Here is a 21,490-nt window from a genome sequence, read left to right on the forward strand (position 1 = left end):
AATTTCTACCTTTTTTTGCAATTATATTAACAATGAATGAGTGTATTAAGCTTTATAATCCGCCATTTTAAAGCTTTTTCTCTTCTCTCGAATATGTTTGTACTAAGAAAACCATAAGTATTACTGCTTTCCATTAATTTGAAAAGAAAGGCCGACAGATTCTTCGCAGTAAATAGTTACAATTTGTTCTTATAGATATTACCTTTCGAAAAAATGCTTCAGTACCCTGACTGTTGAGGTGTCATGGAAAAAACCCTGGACTATGGGTATTCCTCAAACTAACCTTTATCAAACGCTTTACTAACCAGAGTAAGACGTATATAATTGTGTCTTATTATTATTATTAATAATATTTCTTTATAAAAAAAGTTAAATTCTATTTTTTATTTGAAGTGTTCGTTATCGAATCTAATAATAATTACAAGTAATTGATTTAAATACTTCTCATTCATTGTTTAATTGATATATGAACAAGATGAAGACATCAAGGATAAGATAAGAAGTTTTGCAATAAAATAAAAAACCGCTCAAGGGAAGATTTAGTGTTAAAAGTGTACACCACACATTGAAACATGATGGGTTAGTATTTTGCTCAAATTGTTGTAGCTATTTATTTATGATCGGCTCTTGTTTTAGGTGTCTATGGTATTCTTTGTACCCTACTAGTGGTATTAGGTTCAGGTAAGAATTTTTTGAATAAAAATAAATTTATCATTTGGTTAATCTTAGAGTCTATTGCGATGTTTTAGAAAGATTTTTTAAGACGTCTCCAAAATTGCATGAATTTACATTTGCTAAATAACTTAATCATCATCATTTAGAGCTCGGGAAATATGCAAAATGCATATTAAGTGCATATTTGCATATTTTGGATAAATTGTATACGAGCATATGTATTTATTAAAAGTGCATATTTTCAGATATATCACAATATGGACAAACATCTGAGGACACAATTAGTGCAATTGGTAAAGTTGGTATAGTCGATTCTTTAATCCGAGACACAACTGTCTACACTACAATCACAATAAAAATGCACTATACATATAGAAATAAACAAACCAAAATACGTTGAATGTTCGAGGAGCACTCCCAAATCATGACTTGGGAGTGCTCCTCGTGCTTGTTTATTTCTAATGCATCTTTATTGTAATTGTAGTGTAGACAGTTGTGTCTCAGATTAGCGAATCGGCTATATTAGCATAATATGAAAATAGGCCCTAATGTACAGTAATACAATAAGCCCATTGGCGGCAGCATTAAATAAAATCCTAAATCAATATTATTTTTCCCGAAAGCTTAACAAATTAATAACAAATTACCAGAAGTTGTATTAGCAAAACACAAATTGCAATGGTCGTTCTGTCCTGTCCGTATTGAGTTCAGTAAAGTTTTGTTTAATTTTTTATCAAAAGTGTTTGATAATGCCACTAAATCAATTATTCTGAAAAAGTGAATACATAGTAAAACAGAGTTCAAAATCGTTTTATACCTAATGTGCCTTTACCATCTGAACCTGTGATAACTACATGGGGAATAGCTCGATGCTTCGAAGTAGACAGCTCAGGTGCTATAAAAAATGTTTGGATGTTTTAAAAAACCGTTATTACAAAGTAATTTGGCACATATCCAAACCAATTTTGTAAATATTGCTAAATCAATTACTAAATTAGAAAAACAAAACATTTCATTAGACCAAAGGGTCGAAAGCATCAATTCATTAAAAAAAAAAAAAAATAAACAACTTGGGGAAACCAACAAAATGTATCAAAAATTCTGCACGGTGTTAAAGGAAAATGAGGGATATCATAAAATAATTCAAACAAATAAAATTATTAAGATGAGGAATTGTGAAAATAATTTAATTTTACAGGTAGAACCCGCAATTATGCAATATTTTAAGTATGATGCTTTAACTTCATGTGAACTAGAAATAATTTTTTCCGCGTATAAACGATTATTATTACCGGATAGACGAAACAGTTTTTCTCTAGAAAATTTATAAAAAATTTATTAATATATAGTTTTAACTGGAATAATGATATAATAAAGAATGATGATTATGATGAATATAAAGAATAAATAATATAATGATGTAAGTAATAGAAATTTCAACAAATATTTTTTGTGATTTTAGGATAAAATAAAAAATGAAATAGATGCCTTTAATACAAGGATTACTGCGTTTTTTATTTATATGCATTAAATGCAAAAAAGCATATTTTGGTGCATATTTTAACTTTTTTTGTGCATATTTGCAGGCATATTTTGGGGTTGTTTAAGTGCATATTTCCCGAGCTCTAAATTCATAATCATAAGTGGCTCGACAATCCGTTGTGGATCTTGGCCTACTCGCAAAGAAGTCGCCACTCTTGTCGATTACTGGCAACTTCCCTCCATCTTGTGGAGAAGAGACAGGGGCAGAGCACCATTTAAAAACCAGGTGGAAGACGACTTGCGAGTGTTAGGAGTGCGAAATTGGAAAACCAAGGCGAAGGATAGGAAGGATTGGAAACTGATTATGGAACAGGCCAAGACCCACCATGCGTGGTAGACCCAATGATGATGATGAAATAACTTAATTCCGCATTTGTCTAAATTTCTTTATACTTGACCTTCGATAGTAATTTACGTAACAAGTTGATATCTCGTAATTGACAGTGATATTTTACTGGACGAGTAGGAAGAATCTGAATGATTAAGTTATTTTGAACTTTTTATTGGTTACTAACTAGATATCTCCAGATTTTTATGAGAAGTTATATATTTCTCCTTTATGCAATGAATTTTTTTGGTTTGTAGCCAAAGGATTTTCTTTTAAGGACAGCAATAAATTTGGAATATCGGCTTGTATCTAACTTATTTTTAATGTTAATTTTGGATTTAAGCATTGAGTAAATTGCTTCAGAGAGTCGAGGGGGCTTTTAGAATTTTTCACTAAATTTGCAAGAATTACTTTTTTTAATTTCTACCGGCATAATACAATAAGAGTAAAAGTAGCTGAAGACCTAAATGACCCAATTAAAGATGACAATGGGATAAGACAGGGAGACTCTCTGAGTCCTCTATTGTTCAACCTAATCATGGATGATATAATAAAAAAAGCAAGAACAAAAAAGGATACCAAATGTAAGAAAAACAACTTCTACCAAATGAGAGAAAAACAACAGAATAATCTGCTATGCCTACCCAATACTAATCTCTTAAAGTGAAGATGACTTACAGCGTATGCTGCACCAATTTAATATAACGGCTAGAAAATGTATCACATTAATTTCCCCAAAAAAGGCTAAATGCATGGTTATAACAGCAAATCTAATAAGGTGTAAATTAGAGCTTGAGAGTCAGATAATGGAACAACTCATGGACTTTAAATATCTAGGCGTAACACTATCTAGCTACGGAAAGCTCGAAACAGAAGTGGAAGATCAGGTGAATAAAGCAAACAGAGCCGCATGTTGCCTAAATTAAACAACATGGAGAAATAGGAATATCGGAAAAGAAGTGAAAGGCAGAATCTACAAAACAGTTATCAGACCAATAATGACATACGCGGCAGAAACACGACCTGATACAGAAAGGACAAAAAGAATAGTAGAAACAGCAGAGATGAATACACTTCGGAAAATCGATGGTAAGACACTATGGGATATAGCTAGAAGTGTAGATATACGATCGAGATGCAAGGTGGACACTGGGTGAAAAACAGAAGACTAGAATGGAACAATCACATAAGCCGAACGACAACAAATACAGTAGTAAGGACGGTGAGAGACGATTCCCCAATAGGAAGACGATCAGTGGAAAGATTACGAAAACGATGGAATGAAAACTTACTGTCACATTAGATATCATATCACATTAAATATTAAATCATAACAAACAAATACAATTTTTTTATTTATACGTAAAAAGATAGGAGATATTATTCATTATTTAGAAACAGATTTGGTTAAGAGGATCGGTACGTATTTTCGGCTGCAATGCTATTCAAATGGGGATTCATTTTTTTCAAATCCTGAGAAAACTAATAAGTATTTTTGAAAAATTTAAACGCAGAATGAAAGATTACGTTATTAGCGAGGGCCAAAAGTCCCTGAGAACTTCTATAATGTTTATTTTAATAAGTTACAGGGGTGAAAAAACTAAGAGAAAATTTAGTGTGATTTTTAATTTCAAATATCTCATTCAAAATAAACTTTTTATTTATTCTAAGGGACTTTCGGCCCTCGGTAATAATTTAGTCTTTCATTCTGCGTTTAAATTTTTCAAAAATATTTATTGGTTTTTTCAGGATTTGAAAAAAATGAACACAATGCCGTGGTAATATTTTCCAAATCTGTCTTTGTCTTACAACGCACTCAACCGAATATAATATTGTCAGCATATATTGTCAGTCAGACACTGACAATCAGTGACAATTTTAAATATTTGACATTGCATCGGGAATATTTTGAAAATTGATTAAATATTATTGATATATAGTGTATAGGGCTTTTCATTCACAGTCATTTGTTTCGAGCTTCTGTCATGTGTCACATAATATTAATATATCTACGTCATACGTTATTGGCATATACCAATGATAGAAACCAAAGACGTATGTCGTAGATGTATTAATATTATGTGACACATGACAGAAGCTCGAAACAAATGACAATCGATGAAAAGCCCTATTTGATAAATAACTGATTTAAGACGTGAACTTAATAAAAAGTTATTTATTGTGTATTATTTGTGGAAGATCCAAGCAGAGAATACATCAGATATATCCTGTGATCCAAGTATTTTGTTGTTAGAGATGTTCAAAATTGTAAGCGTTCCAAAATAACAACATATTATTAAAAAATCACTTTAACACTTTTCCTCTTTTCTCGATTGATTATTAGTTTTTGTTGTACAAATAAATTATTACAATCACTGAAAACATAGTTAGTGAAAAAATTATCACATTTATTAACTGAATTAATAATTTGAAATTATAAAAATAACAGTTATCTAAGAACATTCAAAAGCCATCTCTTTAAATTAATTATGACATTTTCAAGTAGAATGACATTCTAGTAATGTTTACATATCCACACCAGTGTGAATTTTACTACACGTAATTTGCCGTGTAAAGACAGAAAAAGTAGGGATACACGTAAAATATTTGCGAATTATGTACCCATAGCCTTAAAGTCCAGACGGGGTGCATCCATTCAACACCAACTAGTTACTGTCATACTTAGTGGGTTAAATAAACATATTCAAGTACATAGTGGTTTCAAGTTAATCAACCCCCAACACCGGTGGTTGTAGGGTGGCTACCACCATAGCCTGTGTATTTAAGATTATGTATATATTTATAGACTCTAAGTAAGAAAAAAAGAAACTATATAGGACCTTAATCAGACCTGTTGTTACATACAGGATGGAAACAACGACGATTAACAAGGAAAAGGAAGACAGCCGGCTGAAATTTTGAAGATAAATAAAGAGAAAAATTCTGGACCACAATGTAACAAGAAAGCTTCAAACAAGAATGAAAACAAATGCCGAAATTTAAGAAAAATTAAAGGGAGAAAATATGTTCCGATACATAAAATCTCTTCCATTAGAATGGAGAAGACATGCAGAGACGCCCACACTCAGATATATTAAAGGATGATTGAGAACTGGACATCATTATGGTCCAGCTGTAGAGGAAGACCAAGAAGAAGATGGCTAGATAATGTAGAAGAAGATATTAGAGCAATTGACGTTAAAGACTGGAAAGTTTAGTCCAAGGGCAGAAAGAAATCACGACAGGAGTCACGACAGCAGCGAAGACTCACAACAAACTACAAATGACATAGATGAGTAATCCTTCTTCTTAACGTGCCCTATCAAGTCCCCTTGACGTTGGCGATTAACATGGCGAAACTGTCTCTGTGAGTAATCCACCTCACCCAATAATAGAACCTTGAACGCCCAGGTGTTACCTATAATCGCTAGGGATTGTACTGCTAATAGTGCACTCGCTGAATGTTTTCACCTCCGATTTCGTTGACCCTCCATCAATTTTCATAAAAATTAGTAAGTAGTTAGAGGATACCTTAGGAATTAAGGTAACATGATGCCAACTTGCGCTTTTACCCTGAGGTGGATGCCACCCCTTCTAGTGGGTGAAAACTATTTTATTAAAAATAACCCCACAAATCGATAGAAGGACACATTATAAGCAATATTTGTTATATAAAGTTATTAATATAAATCAATACATTGATTGATATTAATATAAATCAATACATCAATACATTGAGTTTTTGAAGATCAAATCATTTTTACATATTACTCAAAAACTATAAGCTTTTAAAAAAAAGTTATAATTACCCCAATAAAAGTTATAATTAAAAGTTAGAAGTCCCAGTAGAAGTTAATAGCGTCACAATTAAGCAAGTTATGATGAAAATAAGAGAACCCTTTCGAATTTTTTAGAGAAATGTGAAAAATGAAACATAGGTACGTCATTTCCACAAAAATTTAAATTTATAGTAATCCTTATAATAATTTCTTTATATTAGCATAAGTAATGATTTCAACAATTTTGACCGGTTTAGAATACATATTATTGAAAAAGAGATATAATTTAAAATAATCAGGATTTTTAAAAATATCGTAATTTTCATTTTATTTTGATCTTAACTCCAAAAATACTCAATACACGTGAAAAATTATATTTAAAGAAATTTTAGTTTTTCTGTATCAAATATTTTACCTTCCTTACTATTTCCGCAGGGTAAAATATAACCGAGATAGAAACGTTTAACCTTTAACTACACGCGCTGGCGTACTTTGTACGCCAGATATAAGAATTCTACTGGAAATATATTTAAAAATTTAATTTTTGACCTTGCTTATCTTTCTAACCTATCACTGGAATGTGCTTTACAATTTGGTTTTAGTTTCGTTATAATCGGCGTTCTGGAAAGATCGTAATTTACATTTTATTATTTGTTGTTTCCGTTGGTGGACAATATACCCCAGGATTATATTACTATAAGTCGTAATATAAGTACATATTTTAATTGTTTTTTAGTCATTATGGCAAAAAATATATTTTTATTTGTAAACAATACTTTTTCTCCTGTAAAAAACCACATTTAAAAAAATTTTTATTAGTAATTTTATTTATCATGGAATCCAGTTATTCCATGATTCCAGTTATAAATCCCAATTGGCTTACTGAAAAGGAACTCCAAGTATTCACTGATGCCGAATAAGGTTTACAACAAACAACTAAGTGTATTTTTTCAAAAAAAAATTAAACAAATCCGCTGTTTTTAAGTGTATTTTCTTGTGGCGTACAAAGTACGCCACGCGTGTAGTTATGTTATAACTTGATGCGCGGGTAGTTAAAGGTTAAAGCTTAAGCTGCGAGAACCATGTAACCGGGATCATTCAACAATATTTTTAAAAAAGTAAGAGGTTTAAAAGATTATGTTCTACGTGGTTTAATCGTCCTTTGAATTATCTTTCAAATGGTTTGTAGGAGAACCTGATATCGTAAAAATTAACGAAGTTATTAAAAAAAACAACAAAATTTTTTGGAAAAACTTCTAAAAGATAAATTTTGAAACATTTTTAGAGCATAAATTTTAATGCTATCAACTTGTTCCAGGGCTCATTTGATAGATATTTCTAAGTACTTTGACAAATGTTAAATAAGATTATGTTATAAATGCATATTTTCCCGTTATTTAAGCTTGAATACTTAGATTTGGATACTCGCCGAAAAAAATGTACATTTAATTACCTATAACTCACTTTTAATTAAAACTAATATATTTTTATAGTAAGGACTTTATTTCGTTTTTTATTAGCTTCAATTTTAGTAACAATAACTTTTTTGCGAAAACTTATAGTTCTTGAGTTATTTATGAAAAATCGGTTAAAAACGTGCATTTTTCTCACGAAAAATTAAACATTTTGATCTTTATTAACTCAAAAAGTTTTGATTTATTTTAATAACTTTATATAATAATTTTTTCTTGCAAATTGTCGCTCTATCGAATTATGGGATATTTTTAATAAAATTATTTTCACCCACGAGAAGGGGTGGCATCCACCCCCAGGGTAAAAGCGCAAGTTCACACCATGTCATCTTTGTTCCTTGAGAAATTCTCTAACCACTCGTAGGTAATAGCCCATATCCACCTTCAGTGACTGCACTATAAATGATAATGATAATAATATTTTTATATTTAATGCTTTTCTTTTCATTTATTAGGCTTGTTTTTTCTGATGATAATAATGCATATATTTGACGTTTACTGCTATCTTTTAAAAAGTCTTCCTAAAGGTCTCTTACCTATTGGTCTTGAACATGTTTCTATTTGTGCTATTTATTTTTCTATTGTGTTTCTATTGTGTTTCTGATTTTTGCCTGAAAGTTTAATGAAAGGGTAACAAATCAATTGGATGTCCTCTACGACAAAATAAATGGGACGTTTTCGTAATTTCGTTCCAAATTTTGAAACTGTTCCACAATTAAAACTTCCCCTGTTTCAGTGTTCCCGTATACCAAAGTTTGTCCGACTAGACCCCGTTAAGCTATTAACAAATTTTCAGCTTGCCATTAATCAACTTTTTTTGGTACGCGGGATCCAGGCCTATATCTAAGTAATTTTTCAATTTCAGTCATTAGTTAAGCAACTGAACTCAAAATCTATAAAATTATAATAATTAGGCATCTGGGATTCTGGTATAGCTGCTCAATCCAATGTTACTTTTAAATTAGAAAAAAGAGCAATAAGATTCTTGTTTGGCTTCAGAAGACCACGGAATTTTAACATTTTTTTCTTTATATATTATAGAATCTATTTGCTTAAACATCTTCATGTCTTACCAGCAAGACCTAATCATGACTATTCCACAGAAATGTTTCCTTTGACGTTTATTTACCGATCCCGTTCACCGACTTACTAAACATATCCATATTATATTCTGCAAAAAATATACAAGCATCTCCTTCTGCAACTTAAATTTGCAACATCTTTCTCCAAGTTCCATAAATGATAAAAGCATATCTATCTGAAAGACCATACTATTCAGTAGAAGAATTTCTTAGTCAATAACTCAGAAATTACGCAAATTTACCCTTGCTTAAAAGTAGTATTTCTTATCTATATTTGAGTATCATATTATGTAGCAGCTTAACTCATTAACGTATTAACTTATTAAATTTATTAATTCTTAAGGTTGACTATTTGCAATTTATTTAAATTTTGCAATAGATTGTTTTTGTTTTCCTTTTTTTTTTTCAATTTATATTGACGATGTATGTATTTTTAGTAAATTTATTTGTTATTGTTTTGTTTTTCGACTGTTTTTAAGCTTTGTCTACAAAACTGTACAATTTTCAACGGCAATAAAGCATATTATTTCTATTCTATCCTATCCGCTAATAACCTTCTATGGTTGATGAGGCTTTTTGTAAATAAAAAAAAACATGTTTTTCAGCTAAAAGGTAAAATGGCATAAATATTTATATAACACGCATTTGCAATATATATTTTAGCGGCTGTTTTAAAGTATTTTGTTAATTTAAAAGACAACAATTTACAATTACATTAACAAAATCTTATCTTTAAATCCAAGGTAATTTGATAGATATAGCTTTGATGTCAATTATGTTAGCTAATTAAACTCTTTGAACTGATCGAGAGAAAGATTATCATTTATGTTAATTTCAACAGCGAAAATATATCAATGCATTTGTCTAAATTCATAGTATTGGGTTCTTACTTAGCACATGTTAACACAATATTTGAGAGGCATTTAAAAAAAGTATAGCAGGTGTTATAAACAAAATAGTTATTTAGCTTGATTCGAAACTGAATGCAAACTATGGTTGTTATTTTTCTTCTCCTTTCAGTACCCTGTTTTATTATGGAACGCTTCTACTGCTGATCTTACCCTATATTAACCCTAGAACAGCAGTTCATCTAACGTAGCCTGCACAGTAGTGCACAGTGGGGTCTCGAAAACCCTAATTATTTTTTTTTTTAGTAATAAATGTTATTTATTTATTTTTTCTGCTGTATGTAGTACAAAACAATAAACAACAATATCTTATTTTAAAAATATGTCTATTTAAAAAAAAACGTTTCTCTTTAGATTTGATAAACGTTAAAAAACGTAAACTAGTGCTTCTATTACACTTTTTTTTTAAATATGGAGATATGAAAAAAAAAATAAATAAAATTCTAGCGAAATAAAACTTATCTCTAAAAACCCCTTTAAACTAAAATAAAACATAAATGTTGTTACAAGATAACTATTTCTTAATCTTAGTCAGGCACTTCAACTTTGGCTCTGACACACATAACATAATTGAGCTCGATGTTCTAAACAAACAGTACGATGTTCTAAACAATTTTCCTAGTATACTGGCGATATTTCTTTGCGAGGTATTGGGTTCTGTTTGTTCTCTTTCATTATCGTCGTCACTTTGTTCGTTTTTAGTGTCAGACTGATGTTCAGGAACATAATCATCGTCTTTAGGTGATGAGTCTCCAAAATCATCTTCGATGGTCTGAGGTTCATCTTCATTCGCCCACAGGTTTTCAGCTTCCCACTCTAATTCTTGTGTTGTCAATGGACGCTAATATTTTCTCTTAGAATCTGCCATACTAGCAAATAACAAAAAATCACCTCAAAATTTTAACACCCTTTAACTGCACACTGGGGTCCGAAGTACTCACAGCTACACTAAAACCGTCACAGCAAACTATACAACTGTCTCCCAATGTAGTCGGTCTTAACTGAATTTACGTGCAGGGGATCGCCAAAAGACGCAGACATGTGCAAGTTACATTGAACGATTCATGCGCCTGGGTTTTTCAGCCCCCAGTGTGCAGTTCCACGGTTAAGAGGTGTGTGTGGAAGGTTATATCTTTCTATTAGATGTCTGATTACATGGCTGACATGTAACTTTCAAATTTTTATTGATTTTAGAAGGCGGCTCCGGTCTTTCAATTTGTTTTAGTATCCTTATTTATTTGTTTATATCCCAGTTATCGTTAACGTTGGAGCCCAAATAGGTGATATTGGGGACTCTTTCGTACTTTATTCCATGCGCTCTGGTGTTCATTGATTGTAACTTTGTTTTGCTGACCGTTTTGCAGACCATTTATACGGCAAATAATATGGTTACGACATAATTAATTTTTAAGAAGATAATGAAGTAGGATTATCATCTGAGCTCTGGAGTTTTCTAGTTTACTTAGCATTACCTTGCTAAAACTATTCCATATTCTTCTTGGTTATAGGTACGCACTGAGCCAAAATATTATTTGGTTATTATAATGATATAAAGGATTCACAAGCTTTGCTTAAATTAGATCAATTTCAGACATATCTACATAGTATGCTATATTTGTGAGGTTGATTCGTCTTTTAATTTCTAAGCTTCGGTTGGTACTAAGTCACCAGCTGGCAAAGGTTTACGAAGCTGTCGACATTTTCAAAGGTATGGCTTTCAGATATTGTTACCAGTTCTTCATTTGCTGTAGGATCCCTATTGACCAACATGTACTTGGTTTTATCTTCATTGATGAATAGGCAGACCTATTCCTGTGCGGTTTTCAATGCTAGGAAATATTGCTTAACAGCTCGCTTTCTACACCCTAGTGTGCCAATGCAATTTGCTTGGGCTAATGTTTGTATCATCATTATCGTCACCTAACGCTAAAACCCTGGGTGGGTCTTAGATGACTGTACAACTTTCTTCTAATTTGTTCGGTCTTCCATCAACTTAGGGTCAAATGGAATGTTCATTTTCCGGAAATCTGCTTATCTCTCCATCGTATTCTGGGACGTCCCAGAGTACGTCCTGAGTACGACCTGAGTGGTCTTTTGCCTGTAAGAATCTCCTCCCATACCAGTCTTACAAGTCTCTCGTTATGAAAGTTTGTGCACGTAGCCTGCCGATCTTCGTCGCTGTGATTCAATTTCTTGGACAACATCGGTGTCATTGTAGACTGCTTTTAATTAGATATTGGTTCTGATCCTATATTGGTTTGTGGTGATGTTAGTTGTGGTGAGGTCCGAAAATTGTTCTAAGTATTTTTCGGTCAACACGTCTGAGCTTTTATTCGTTTGCTTTGGTCATGGTCCACGTTTCGCATCCATACAGTAGACCAGGTCTGACGATGGAATTATAGATTTTGATCTTTGAACTTCTTGTAAGAGTTTTTGTCGATTTTATAATATTTGTATAGATGAAATATAATTTATTATGTAATTATAGATTTTTATAACTAACTAAATATTCTTAAGAGAAAAGGAACATTTTGACGCCTGTCAAAGTTTTCAATGTATTTTAAATGTAATAATTTTTTTCGAATTCTGAGAAAACTAATAAGTATTTTTGAAAAATTTAAACGCAGAATGAAAGATTGCTTTATTACCGAGGACTAAAGTCCCTTAGAATGAATAAAAAGTTTCTTTTGAATGAGATATTTGAAATTAAAAATCACACTACATTTTCTCTTAGTTTTTCACCCCTGTAATTTATTAAAATAAACATTATAGAAGTTTTCTGGGACTTTCGGCCCTCGGTAAGCTCTTTCGTTCTGCGTTTAAATTTTTCAAAAATACTTATCAGTTTTCTCAGGATTCGAAAAAAATAAATCCGCATTTGAATAACATTGCAGCCGAAAATACGTACCCTAAAAACTTTTTTTTAATATTTTAGCTCATTATTGTACAGCATATTACAATGCCTCCCACGAATCATATAAACTTCCATGTAACCAGGACGAATTAGATTACCGTGCATACCCATATGACTGTCACAAATATATAGCGTGTGAAGATAATTCTCTGGTAGTCCTGGACTGTCCCAACATTTTCATTTGGAATGAAGATCGCAAAGCTTGTGACTTTGCTGCAAACACCGAATGCCGTAAGTAAATGTTTAATTTGTTTGAGATTTGTTATATAATATGTCAATTGAAAGGAACACTTAAAAGTGTATCAAGGTAATTAGTAAATTCATTCTATATGTAATGTTTGGTACAAAAACATTTGTAAGCCCAAAATTAACCTTTATTTGGCTACATACTAAACACGACTAATTGAATATTTTACCTGTGAACTTAACTAAAATAGAATCCAATAAATAGCGTCGCGAGTGGGGCTTATAATTACATATGGCCAATACATTACGCTATAGGTTAATAATTTTTGGGAAAATTACTAGAGTAAACACAACAAATAATGGCACAATGGTCACAGACCACATTTTTACACTGAGGCAAACAGAGAGAAGATGCTGAGTATAATATTCTTAATATTATATATTAAGCATGAAGCTTAAATACAACGTAGAACTCTGAGTTTATAAATAAAGCAAACTAGATTTAAATAAAAGAAACTGTCAACAGCACTGCTATTCTGTGTTTAGAATGGACGCTAAGAGATAGCAATTTAAATTAAACTTGTACTTTAAAAAACTTTAAAAACTTTTAACTTTAAAAAAAGAACAAACCGCCACAAGGTGTTGGCTTATGGGAATGATGTTCCGATTATGGCTAGATCTACAAATATATTAAAAGGCATATGCAATGCATTTTAAACCTCAGCAGAAAGAGTCAGCCTAGTTATTATTAAAAAAAAGCAATTTTCATGAAATTTACAGTACGGTAAACAATATGCAGGTAACGTCCTAGAATTAGAACAAGTTGAAAATTTTACTGACTATGGAACTAATACACACATGTCCAAAAGTGTGGAATACGTACAAATAATATATCTACGCCTATGGTGGTTTCAAAACTGTTGTTGATATACATTCTAAAGGGTTTTTAAATGAAAATGGCAAAAAATTTTAATAGTTTTTGTATCACTCTGGTCACATTCAACTGATTAGCGAACTTACACGTTATTTCAGTCTTTGTTTAAAGTTGAATTGAGCCGTTTAAAAGTGCCTAGAGACGTGATATCTCATTTTGACAGATCTAGAGTAATTGCTTTGTTACAACAGGGCTTTAGTCAAAGCGATATCGCGAATATTGTTGATGTTACTGAGAGTGCTGTATCGAAAATTTAAAAAAAAAGATACAAATGACGTCAAGGATCGTCCCAGAAGTGGTAGAAGTCGATGTACAACAGCAGCGCAAGACCGGCAGATAACATTGATAGCTCGTAAATATCGTCTGAAATCTACAAATGGTATATCCAGAGAAATTTCTAGGTTTCAAGGACTGAATATTTCACGGCAAACGATAACACTCAGACTAAATGCGGTAAATTTGTATCGTAGAAAACCCCTACATTTTCCTAAACTAACCTACCAATACAAAATAGTAAGATTGCAATGGGCTAGAGAAATGGTGCATCATGGTCCTAACTGGAATAATGTGATGTTCTCTGATGAGTCAAAAATTGAATTGGTATCTGATTGGCGAAGAACACTGGTTTGGAGGGCCCCAGGACGACAAGACGGACTAGAAACAGCCCAACCGCGTGTCCCATTTGAAGGTAGCAGTGTTATGGCTTGGGGTGGTATTATGAGTGGTACACGGACGCCACTGCTGGTTCTGGAGAGAAGAGTCACTGGTGCTGTGTACATCGAGGAAGTTTTAAATCCTGCCGTACGTCTATTCTGAGGGGCAGTAGGTGATGAATTTGTGTTTATGCATGACAACACAGCTCCTCATCGAACAGCAGCAGTACAAAATTTTCTGAAAGGAGAAGGAATATCTACATTACAGTGGCCCTCGAATTTCCCCGACATGAACGTTATTGAACATGCTTGGGACATTGTGAAAACACGAATCAAGAAGCGAAACAATCCTCCTATTACACTTCGAGAAATAAAAGATGCTGCTCGTGAAGAATGGGAGAGAATTCCGCAAGCCCAGCTCGGCCAGTTAATCGGCAGTATGCCAAATCGCCTACAGGCATGCATCATACAGGCCAATGAAGGAAATACTAATTATTAGTTTTATTAAAATTATTTTTTTCTATACTAATTTATTTTTAAATGTAAGTTGTATATTTAAGTTTTTCACTTCAAGAGAATAAATCATTTTTTTGCATATATCGTTTATCTGGTTTTGAAGTTTATTTAGTATGGTTGAGAATTGAAACAAAATTATGTTTAACTATTCAGAAGAGTTTATATATAAAAATCAATAAAAAGATGAAATATTCCAATATTCCAAACTTTTGGACATATGTGTATACATGAGATCCAAAATAGTATATCATGAACCGAGCATTTAATGATGGTCATTATGAAGCGAGTATGACGGATAAGAAACGAACCGCCTAGCGGCTAGTTTCGTATAGAATACGAGCTTCATAATGATAATTAAATGCAAGTTGTATACACGATTTTTTCTATGATCATTCACAACAAAAATATACATTCAAATTGATTAATTTTGTAAGGCAAACAAATTACGTAATTATATGGTTAAATTAATTATTTGGTTGGGGTCTAGGACGTTTTATCGCCGCCAGTTCATCGCCGCCGTTTCGATGCCGCCAGTTCATCGCCGGCCGATTCATCGCCGGCCGTTTCGATGCCGCCGGTTCATCGCTAGTCAGTTAATCGCTAACTGATATATTTCCGAATTTTCGACCAATTTTCGAAAGTTACATTTATTATTTATTTTTAGTATTAATTAGGAATTCTAGGAAATGCGAGATATGACCATTCCCGTTGCTATACTTCTAATCTTTTAATAGACTTTGAAACTTTTATAATATAAAATATAATTTAATACTACAAATTTAATACTGTTTAGTATCAAATTTAGGGGGAAGTAGAAATAGAACAGTAAATTAATATAATAATATTTTTAATCTATTTATTTGTCATAAGTTTTAAACTGAATTTAACGTCCTGTCGTGTCATCTCCCATAATACAAGATCAACTGACTAACTGGCGATGAAACAGCCGGCGATGAAACGGCCGGCGATGAAATGGACTGGCGATGAACCGACGGCATCGAAACGGCGGCGATGAACCGGCGGCGATGAAACGTCCCATTCCGATTTGGTTGATACATTTATATTATCAATATTACAATTATTAAAATGAATTTGAGGATACATTTTTAATATCCGTATCGTCTTCAGACATTTTCTTAAAAGGATTTAATTTTTAAAATAGTCAGTTTATTTACATACTGAATACTGTCAAAGCGTATGTATTTGGCTCGCCATTGGTCACTGCGCGTGTTCCACCTTAATCGTGAATGCCATATCGCGATTCTGTTGATTAATCTGTATCATAATGAAGCTCATTATGATACAAAATAGGTCTGGATCCCGCGTATGAAAAAAAAGTTGATTAATAGCAAGCTGAAAATTTGTTAAAAGCTTAAGGGTGTCTAGTCGAATAAACTTTGATATATGGGAACACTGAAACAGGGGCAGTTTTAATTGTGGAACAGGTTAAAAATTTGGAAAGGTCACAGCACGAAAACAGCACATTTATTTTGTCCGACAGAACAGACTTAAACTCTCCGAACAGAGATTAAACTCTCATGAAAAAATCAGACTGCTATTTATTACCTGTCATAATTCCTGTCATTTGACATATTCTACATGTTCCACTCATTAAAACGCCCATTTGGTGATAAATAGCAGTCTGATTTTTGCATGAGAGTTTAATCTCTGTTCGAAGAGCTTAAGTCTGTTCTGTCGGACAAAATAAATGTGCCGTTTTCGTGCTGTGACCGTTCCAAATTTTTAACGTGTTCCACAATTAAAACTGCCCCTGTTCCAGTGTTCACACATATCAATGTTTATTCGACTAGACACCCTTAAGCTATTAACAAATTTTCAGCTTGCTATTAATCAACTTTTTTTTCATACACGGGATCCAGACCTAAAACGCAAAACTACTTAAAGGACATGTTAAGGCAGGAGTGAGTCTTACACAAAATCCTTACATCTTAAAAATATGTCGAGATAAGCCAAAATATATATTATACACGAAACAGTCTTGACAGTCTCTTATGTAACCGAAATATAAATATAAGTGCTAAACCAAAGACAAGAAAAAATAATAAATATAGAGGAAAGAAAAATAGTTCGAAATATTTTTGGAGGTAATAAAAAGGTGGAAGTATATAAACTAAGAGCCAAAGCCGAGATCATGAATCCATTATCAGAAGTTGTAAAAGCATTAAGATTAAGATGGTTGGGACTAGGGAGCGGATTTATATGTGATCAATTTTGATGAAATATGCGCATATATATGCAGTAAAAAATTACGAAATATGCGCAAGATATGCACAAAAATTCAAAAAATGCGCATTTCGAGAAACCACAAATTTTCTGTTCTATTCTATCTAGGGGGTTCTTTGATAGGGGGGCGGCAATCTTATTTATTATCTTTCAAATAAAATCATTATTTTTTTAAACGCTTTTATTTAGTTCAATAGTTTGCGTCAAATCTCTAGACGTTAATTTGACTGCCTTGTCTCCAAAGCAAATGAATGAAAATTTGCAGATATATGCATTCGTGGGAACAATACCTACACGAATAGTCAATAAAAAATAAACATTTTATGTTTATTAATTGTTTAAATAAAAAAAAACTATTTTAATGGGAAATGCTTAAATTTTCTTGCTTTTTACAATATAAAAACTTGAAACTTTTACAAAATTCTAGCTAATGATATGAACTATACATAATTTCACTTTTTACGTTAATTGTTTACGTTATGCTTCATAAATGAACAATAAAGTTTCAAATTTTTTGCCGATTCCGACTACTTTTCATGTTAGTACATCATAATATGTTTTACCTATACATATTTTAATAAACATGACGATATATTATAATGTTTAAAAAGTGTAAAACTAAAAAGTAAAAAATAAAAAATATGAAAAAAAAATTTTTTAAGAAACGCTTTTTTTTAGTTACGAGTGACTAAAATTAAAAATATAAAAAAATCAACCAAAAAGCAAAAAGTAAAAAAAATTGAAAAAATCATTCGTTAAAGAAAAGCGTGGGGCGAAAACTGTTTATTCGATGAAGACGCGCCACGCTTTTCTTTGACGAATGTGTTAGATTTTTTCACTTTTTTTTATTTTTTGCTTTTTAGTTGATTTTTTTATATTTTTAATTTTAGTCACACGTAACTAAAGAAAAGAGTTTCTTAAAAAAATTTTTTTCATATTTTTTGATTTATATATGCAATTTATTCACATTTGTTACAAAAACTGATACCAATAGTTACCTATTTAAAATAAAAATAACAATATCACTATATATATCTTCGATTATAATTCACTACAATGTGTTTTTCCAAATTTTTTACGAGGAACCATTTTCTTTGATCAGATAAAATATTTTTATAACTTGAAAAACTCCTTTCAACATCAACAGAAGTAATTGGGGCGTATTTAAAATAACTTGTTAAAGCCGAAAATTCTGCACCAAAATCAATTTCAAAATTTCCATTAAAAATTTCGCATATATTGTCCTCCAAAGTTTTAAAGTCGTTTAAAGACGGGATCTGATCTAATGCATGAATATTTCAATTTCCGTTAGAAAATCGTAAAACTATGGTATAAATTCTCTTAAATAGGGGATTTAAAAAAATCACCAGAATTATAGGTACCTACTAAATTGGGATACAAATTGTACTTAATATAATAAAAGTAAATAAAATTCGGATTTCCCGGTAAACCATCCTTTCATCATTTTAACATCCTAGAGTACTTTGTGTAAAGACCGGGTATTTTCTAAGAAAAAAATGAAAAGGCAGTGAATGAGCCGTCTCTCTTCAGGTATTTCTCGAATTAATAGAACAGCCTGTGCGGGGAAATATTTTGTGTCGAATTAAAAAATTTAAATTTTTTTTACTTAATGTTTTCAAATAGGCACAAAATATACATGTTTCTTTAAAAATATGCAAAATTTAGTAAAGTTCTCAAATATGCGAAATATGCATGCAATATGCATTTAGCATAAAATCCGCTCCCTAGTTGGGACATTTAAAAAGAATGAAAGAAGAACAAATAAATACCAAAGATATTAATAAATAAAGAAATTAGTGACAGAAGAAGGAAAACTTGGAACTACCAAGAAAAAGATGGTTAGATAAAGCAGAAAAGGACTAAAACATATAAAGGTGTTCGAAATTTGAGCGCAAAGTCTAAGGACTGTACTGAAGACCTGCGTGAGCACTGTCAATGTATATGTATCTTTTATTGGTTTATAAAATAACTTTAGCCAAATCATTATAGCTTATTTTAAAATCTAAGAATTTTTGTATGCGGATACTAACTTTTTCTCTCATTTCAGACCAAATTCCATTTCCAGGTGAGTACGAAAATTGTTTTTAAAATTTTACACCCTAAGAGGTTTACTGTCGTGAAGATATGTAGTATAAGATATGTATGATAAGATATGTAATTCAAGAAAGGGGTCAGGACCCATTTTCCAGAAAGCAAAAACGTAACATAGAATTTTTGTTAAAAAAACTAGACACGCATCAAACATTTTTCTAAATAAAACAGATGTTTGCACAGAATTTATAGTCCTGTACGAGAGGGTATAAACTGCTGTTTGTGATTAAATCATAATTATTGTTATCTAACAATAAAACTGAAAACTTTTTGTTTTCAATACTCCTACAACATTTATTATAGGTCAATGTCACTGCAGCTGTTTCAGCAGAGTGAATTTCCCAAATGATGTATTTTACTAATTTTCTACACTTTAGAGCCTTGAACTGAATAAGTTCAGGAGTGGGGAGCTGTTTGTCTCAAGTTAGTCATTCAGAATTGTATCTGTATTTTTTAATTTCTATAGATTCTAATAAAGATAGCTTAAGGCCTCTTTAGCTATTATTAAAAACCCTTTTGTGGTTTGTTATACGTTTGTCAAACGTTCAGTCAGTTTGACGAATCTAAGTTTTTGAATAGACACCACATTTCATGTCAGTTTATATACATCACTATGTAATTGCTTTTTCTTAATGTATTGTCCTGGAAGCTGGTGCTATTTTCTTTTCTTTTTGTGTAGGGCTTATTCTTCTTCATGTGCCTTGTCCGTTGCGGATATTGGCTATCATCATAGCAATTTTAATTTTGTTTGCCGCGTTTCTGAATAACTCGATCGATGTTAGTCCAAACCATTGGCACAAGTTTTGAAGCCATGAGTGTCTTCTTCTTCCGAGTCCGCGTTTGCTTTCTATTTTACCCTGTGTTATCAGTTGGAGTATATGATATTTATCACGTCTCATAATATGACCGAGGTATACAAGTTTCCGTTTCTTAATTGTGAAAGAGAATTCTTTTTGTTTTCCCATTCGGTGCAGTACCTCTACGTTGGTGATGTGAGTCGTCCAGGATATTTTGAAGATATTCTGCGCCATACAGCAAGACTGGAAATACATAGCACTTTAGCAGCCGTACTTTTAGTGGGAGAGATATGTCGAATGGGTGAATATATTTTTCATGTTGTTAAATGTTGCTCTGGCCTTTTCAATTCTAGATCGTATTTCGGTTGTTTAATCCCATTTCGAGTTGACGACTGTTCCAAGGTAAATATACGAGTCAACGTGTTCAATTAGTTGGTTTTTGATCTTCAATTGTCTGGCAGGTTTTTGAGTTTTGCTGACCAGCATCCATTTTGTTTTATTTATGTTGAAGTTAAGCCCTCTTTCTTCACTTGCTCTTTGTACCCTGCCTATAAGATACTGAAGTTCATCGATACTACTGGCAAGTACGACTATATCCTTCGCATATCGGATGTTATTTGTCAATTCTCCATTGATTTTTATGCCTTCGTTTGCTTCATCCAGTACTTTTTTAAAAATTTGTTCGGAGTAAATATTAAAAAGGAGAGGGGAGAGAACACATTCCTGTCGCACACCTTTTCTGATATCAATGCTCTCTGTGGACGCATTGCCGACTTTTATAGTTAGTGAATACCAGCATGAATCAAGTTTATGTAGTTTCCAGAATACTTAATCTCTAGACTTTAGGTATTTATCTTACTTATGGTTTAGTTTGGTTACATCTCTGTTACTTAGTCTGTATAAGTGTGACTAACACTGCCTCGCATTTTTAGTAATTTTATTTTGACTTATTTTGATTACGTAGTTTGGATAGGCTCATATTACCAGATGACGGTGTACGTAGACCTAATTTATTTATTTTGTTCAGTATTATTTACCATTGGATCCAATAATGTAGTTTATTTAGTATTAATGATTCCAGTAGAGTCTTGTCACAATTCGGATGTCCTTATCATCAATTCCTATGCTTTGTAGAATTTCAATTAGTTGGTCATATCTCACATTGTCAAAGGTTTTCGAGTAATCTACAAAGCACATGTTGACATTCTTGTTCATATCTCTACACATACATTCTTGTTCATATCTCTACACCTCTGTACTAATACTTGCAGACAAAACACTGCTTGTGTTTGTGCTTGTCACAAATTTTGACTCATTGATTTCCGCTTCACACTTGTTGTAGATTCTG

The 21,490-nt window shown here is 32.0% G+C and overlaps 1 protein-coding gene across 3 annotated transcripts in view; it reads left to right on the plus strand.

Annotated features, from left to right (window-relative positions):
* The first annotated feature begins 460 nt into the window (after positions 1-460).
* Positions 461-21,490, plus strand: part of LOC114337944 (probable chitinase 10) — an 83,223-nt gene continuing 62,193 nt past the window's right edge. For 2 of the 3 annotated variants that reach the window (XM_050649137.1, XM_050649138.1), the window contains exons 1-4: positions 461-579; positions 637-681; positions 12,722-12,931; positions 19,302-19,319. In XM_050649137.1, the coding sequence (XP_050505094.1) occupies positions 573-579; positions 637-681; positions 12,722-12,931; positions 19,302-19,319 (280 nt within the window). In that variant the 5' untranslated portion in view covers positions 461-572. The remainder of the gene's footprint in view (positions 580-636; positions 682-12,721; positions 12,932-19,301; positions 19,320-21,490) is intronic. The other variant, XM_050649136.1, reaches the window with a different exon arrangement.

The sequence above is a fragment of the Diabrotica virgifera genome, chromosome 4 (genome assembly GCF_917563875.1).
Source record: "Diabrotica virgifera virgifera chromosome 4, PGI_DIABVI_V3a".
In the NCBI taxonomy this organism is placed as follows: Eukaryota; Metazoa; Arthropoda; class Insecta; order Coleoptera; family Chrysomelidae; genus Diabrotica; species Diabrotica virgifera.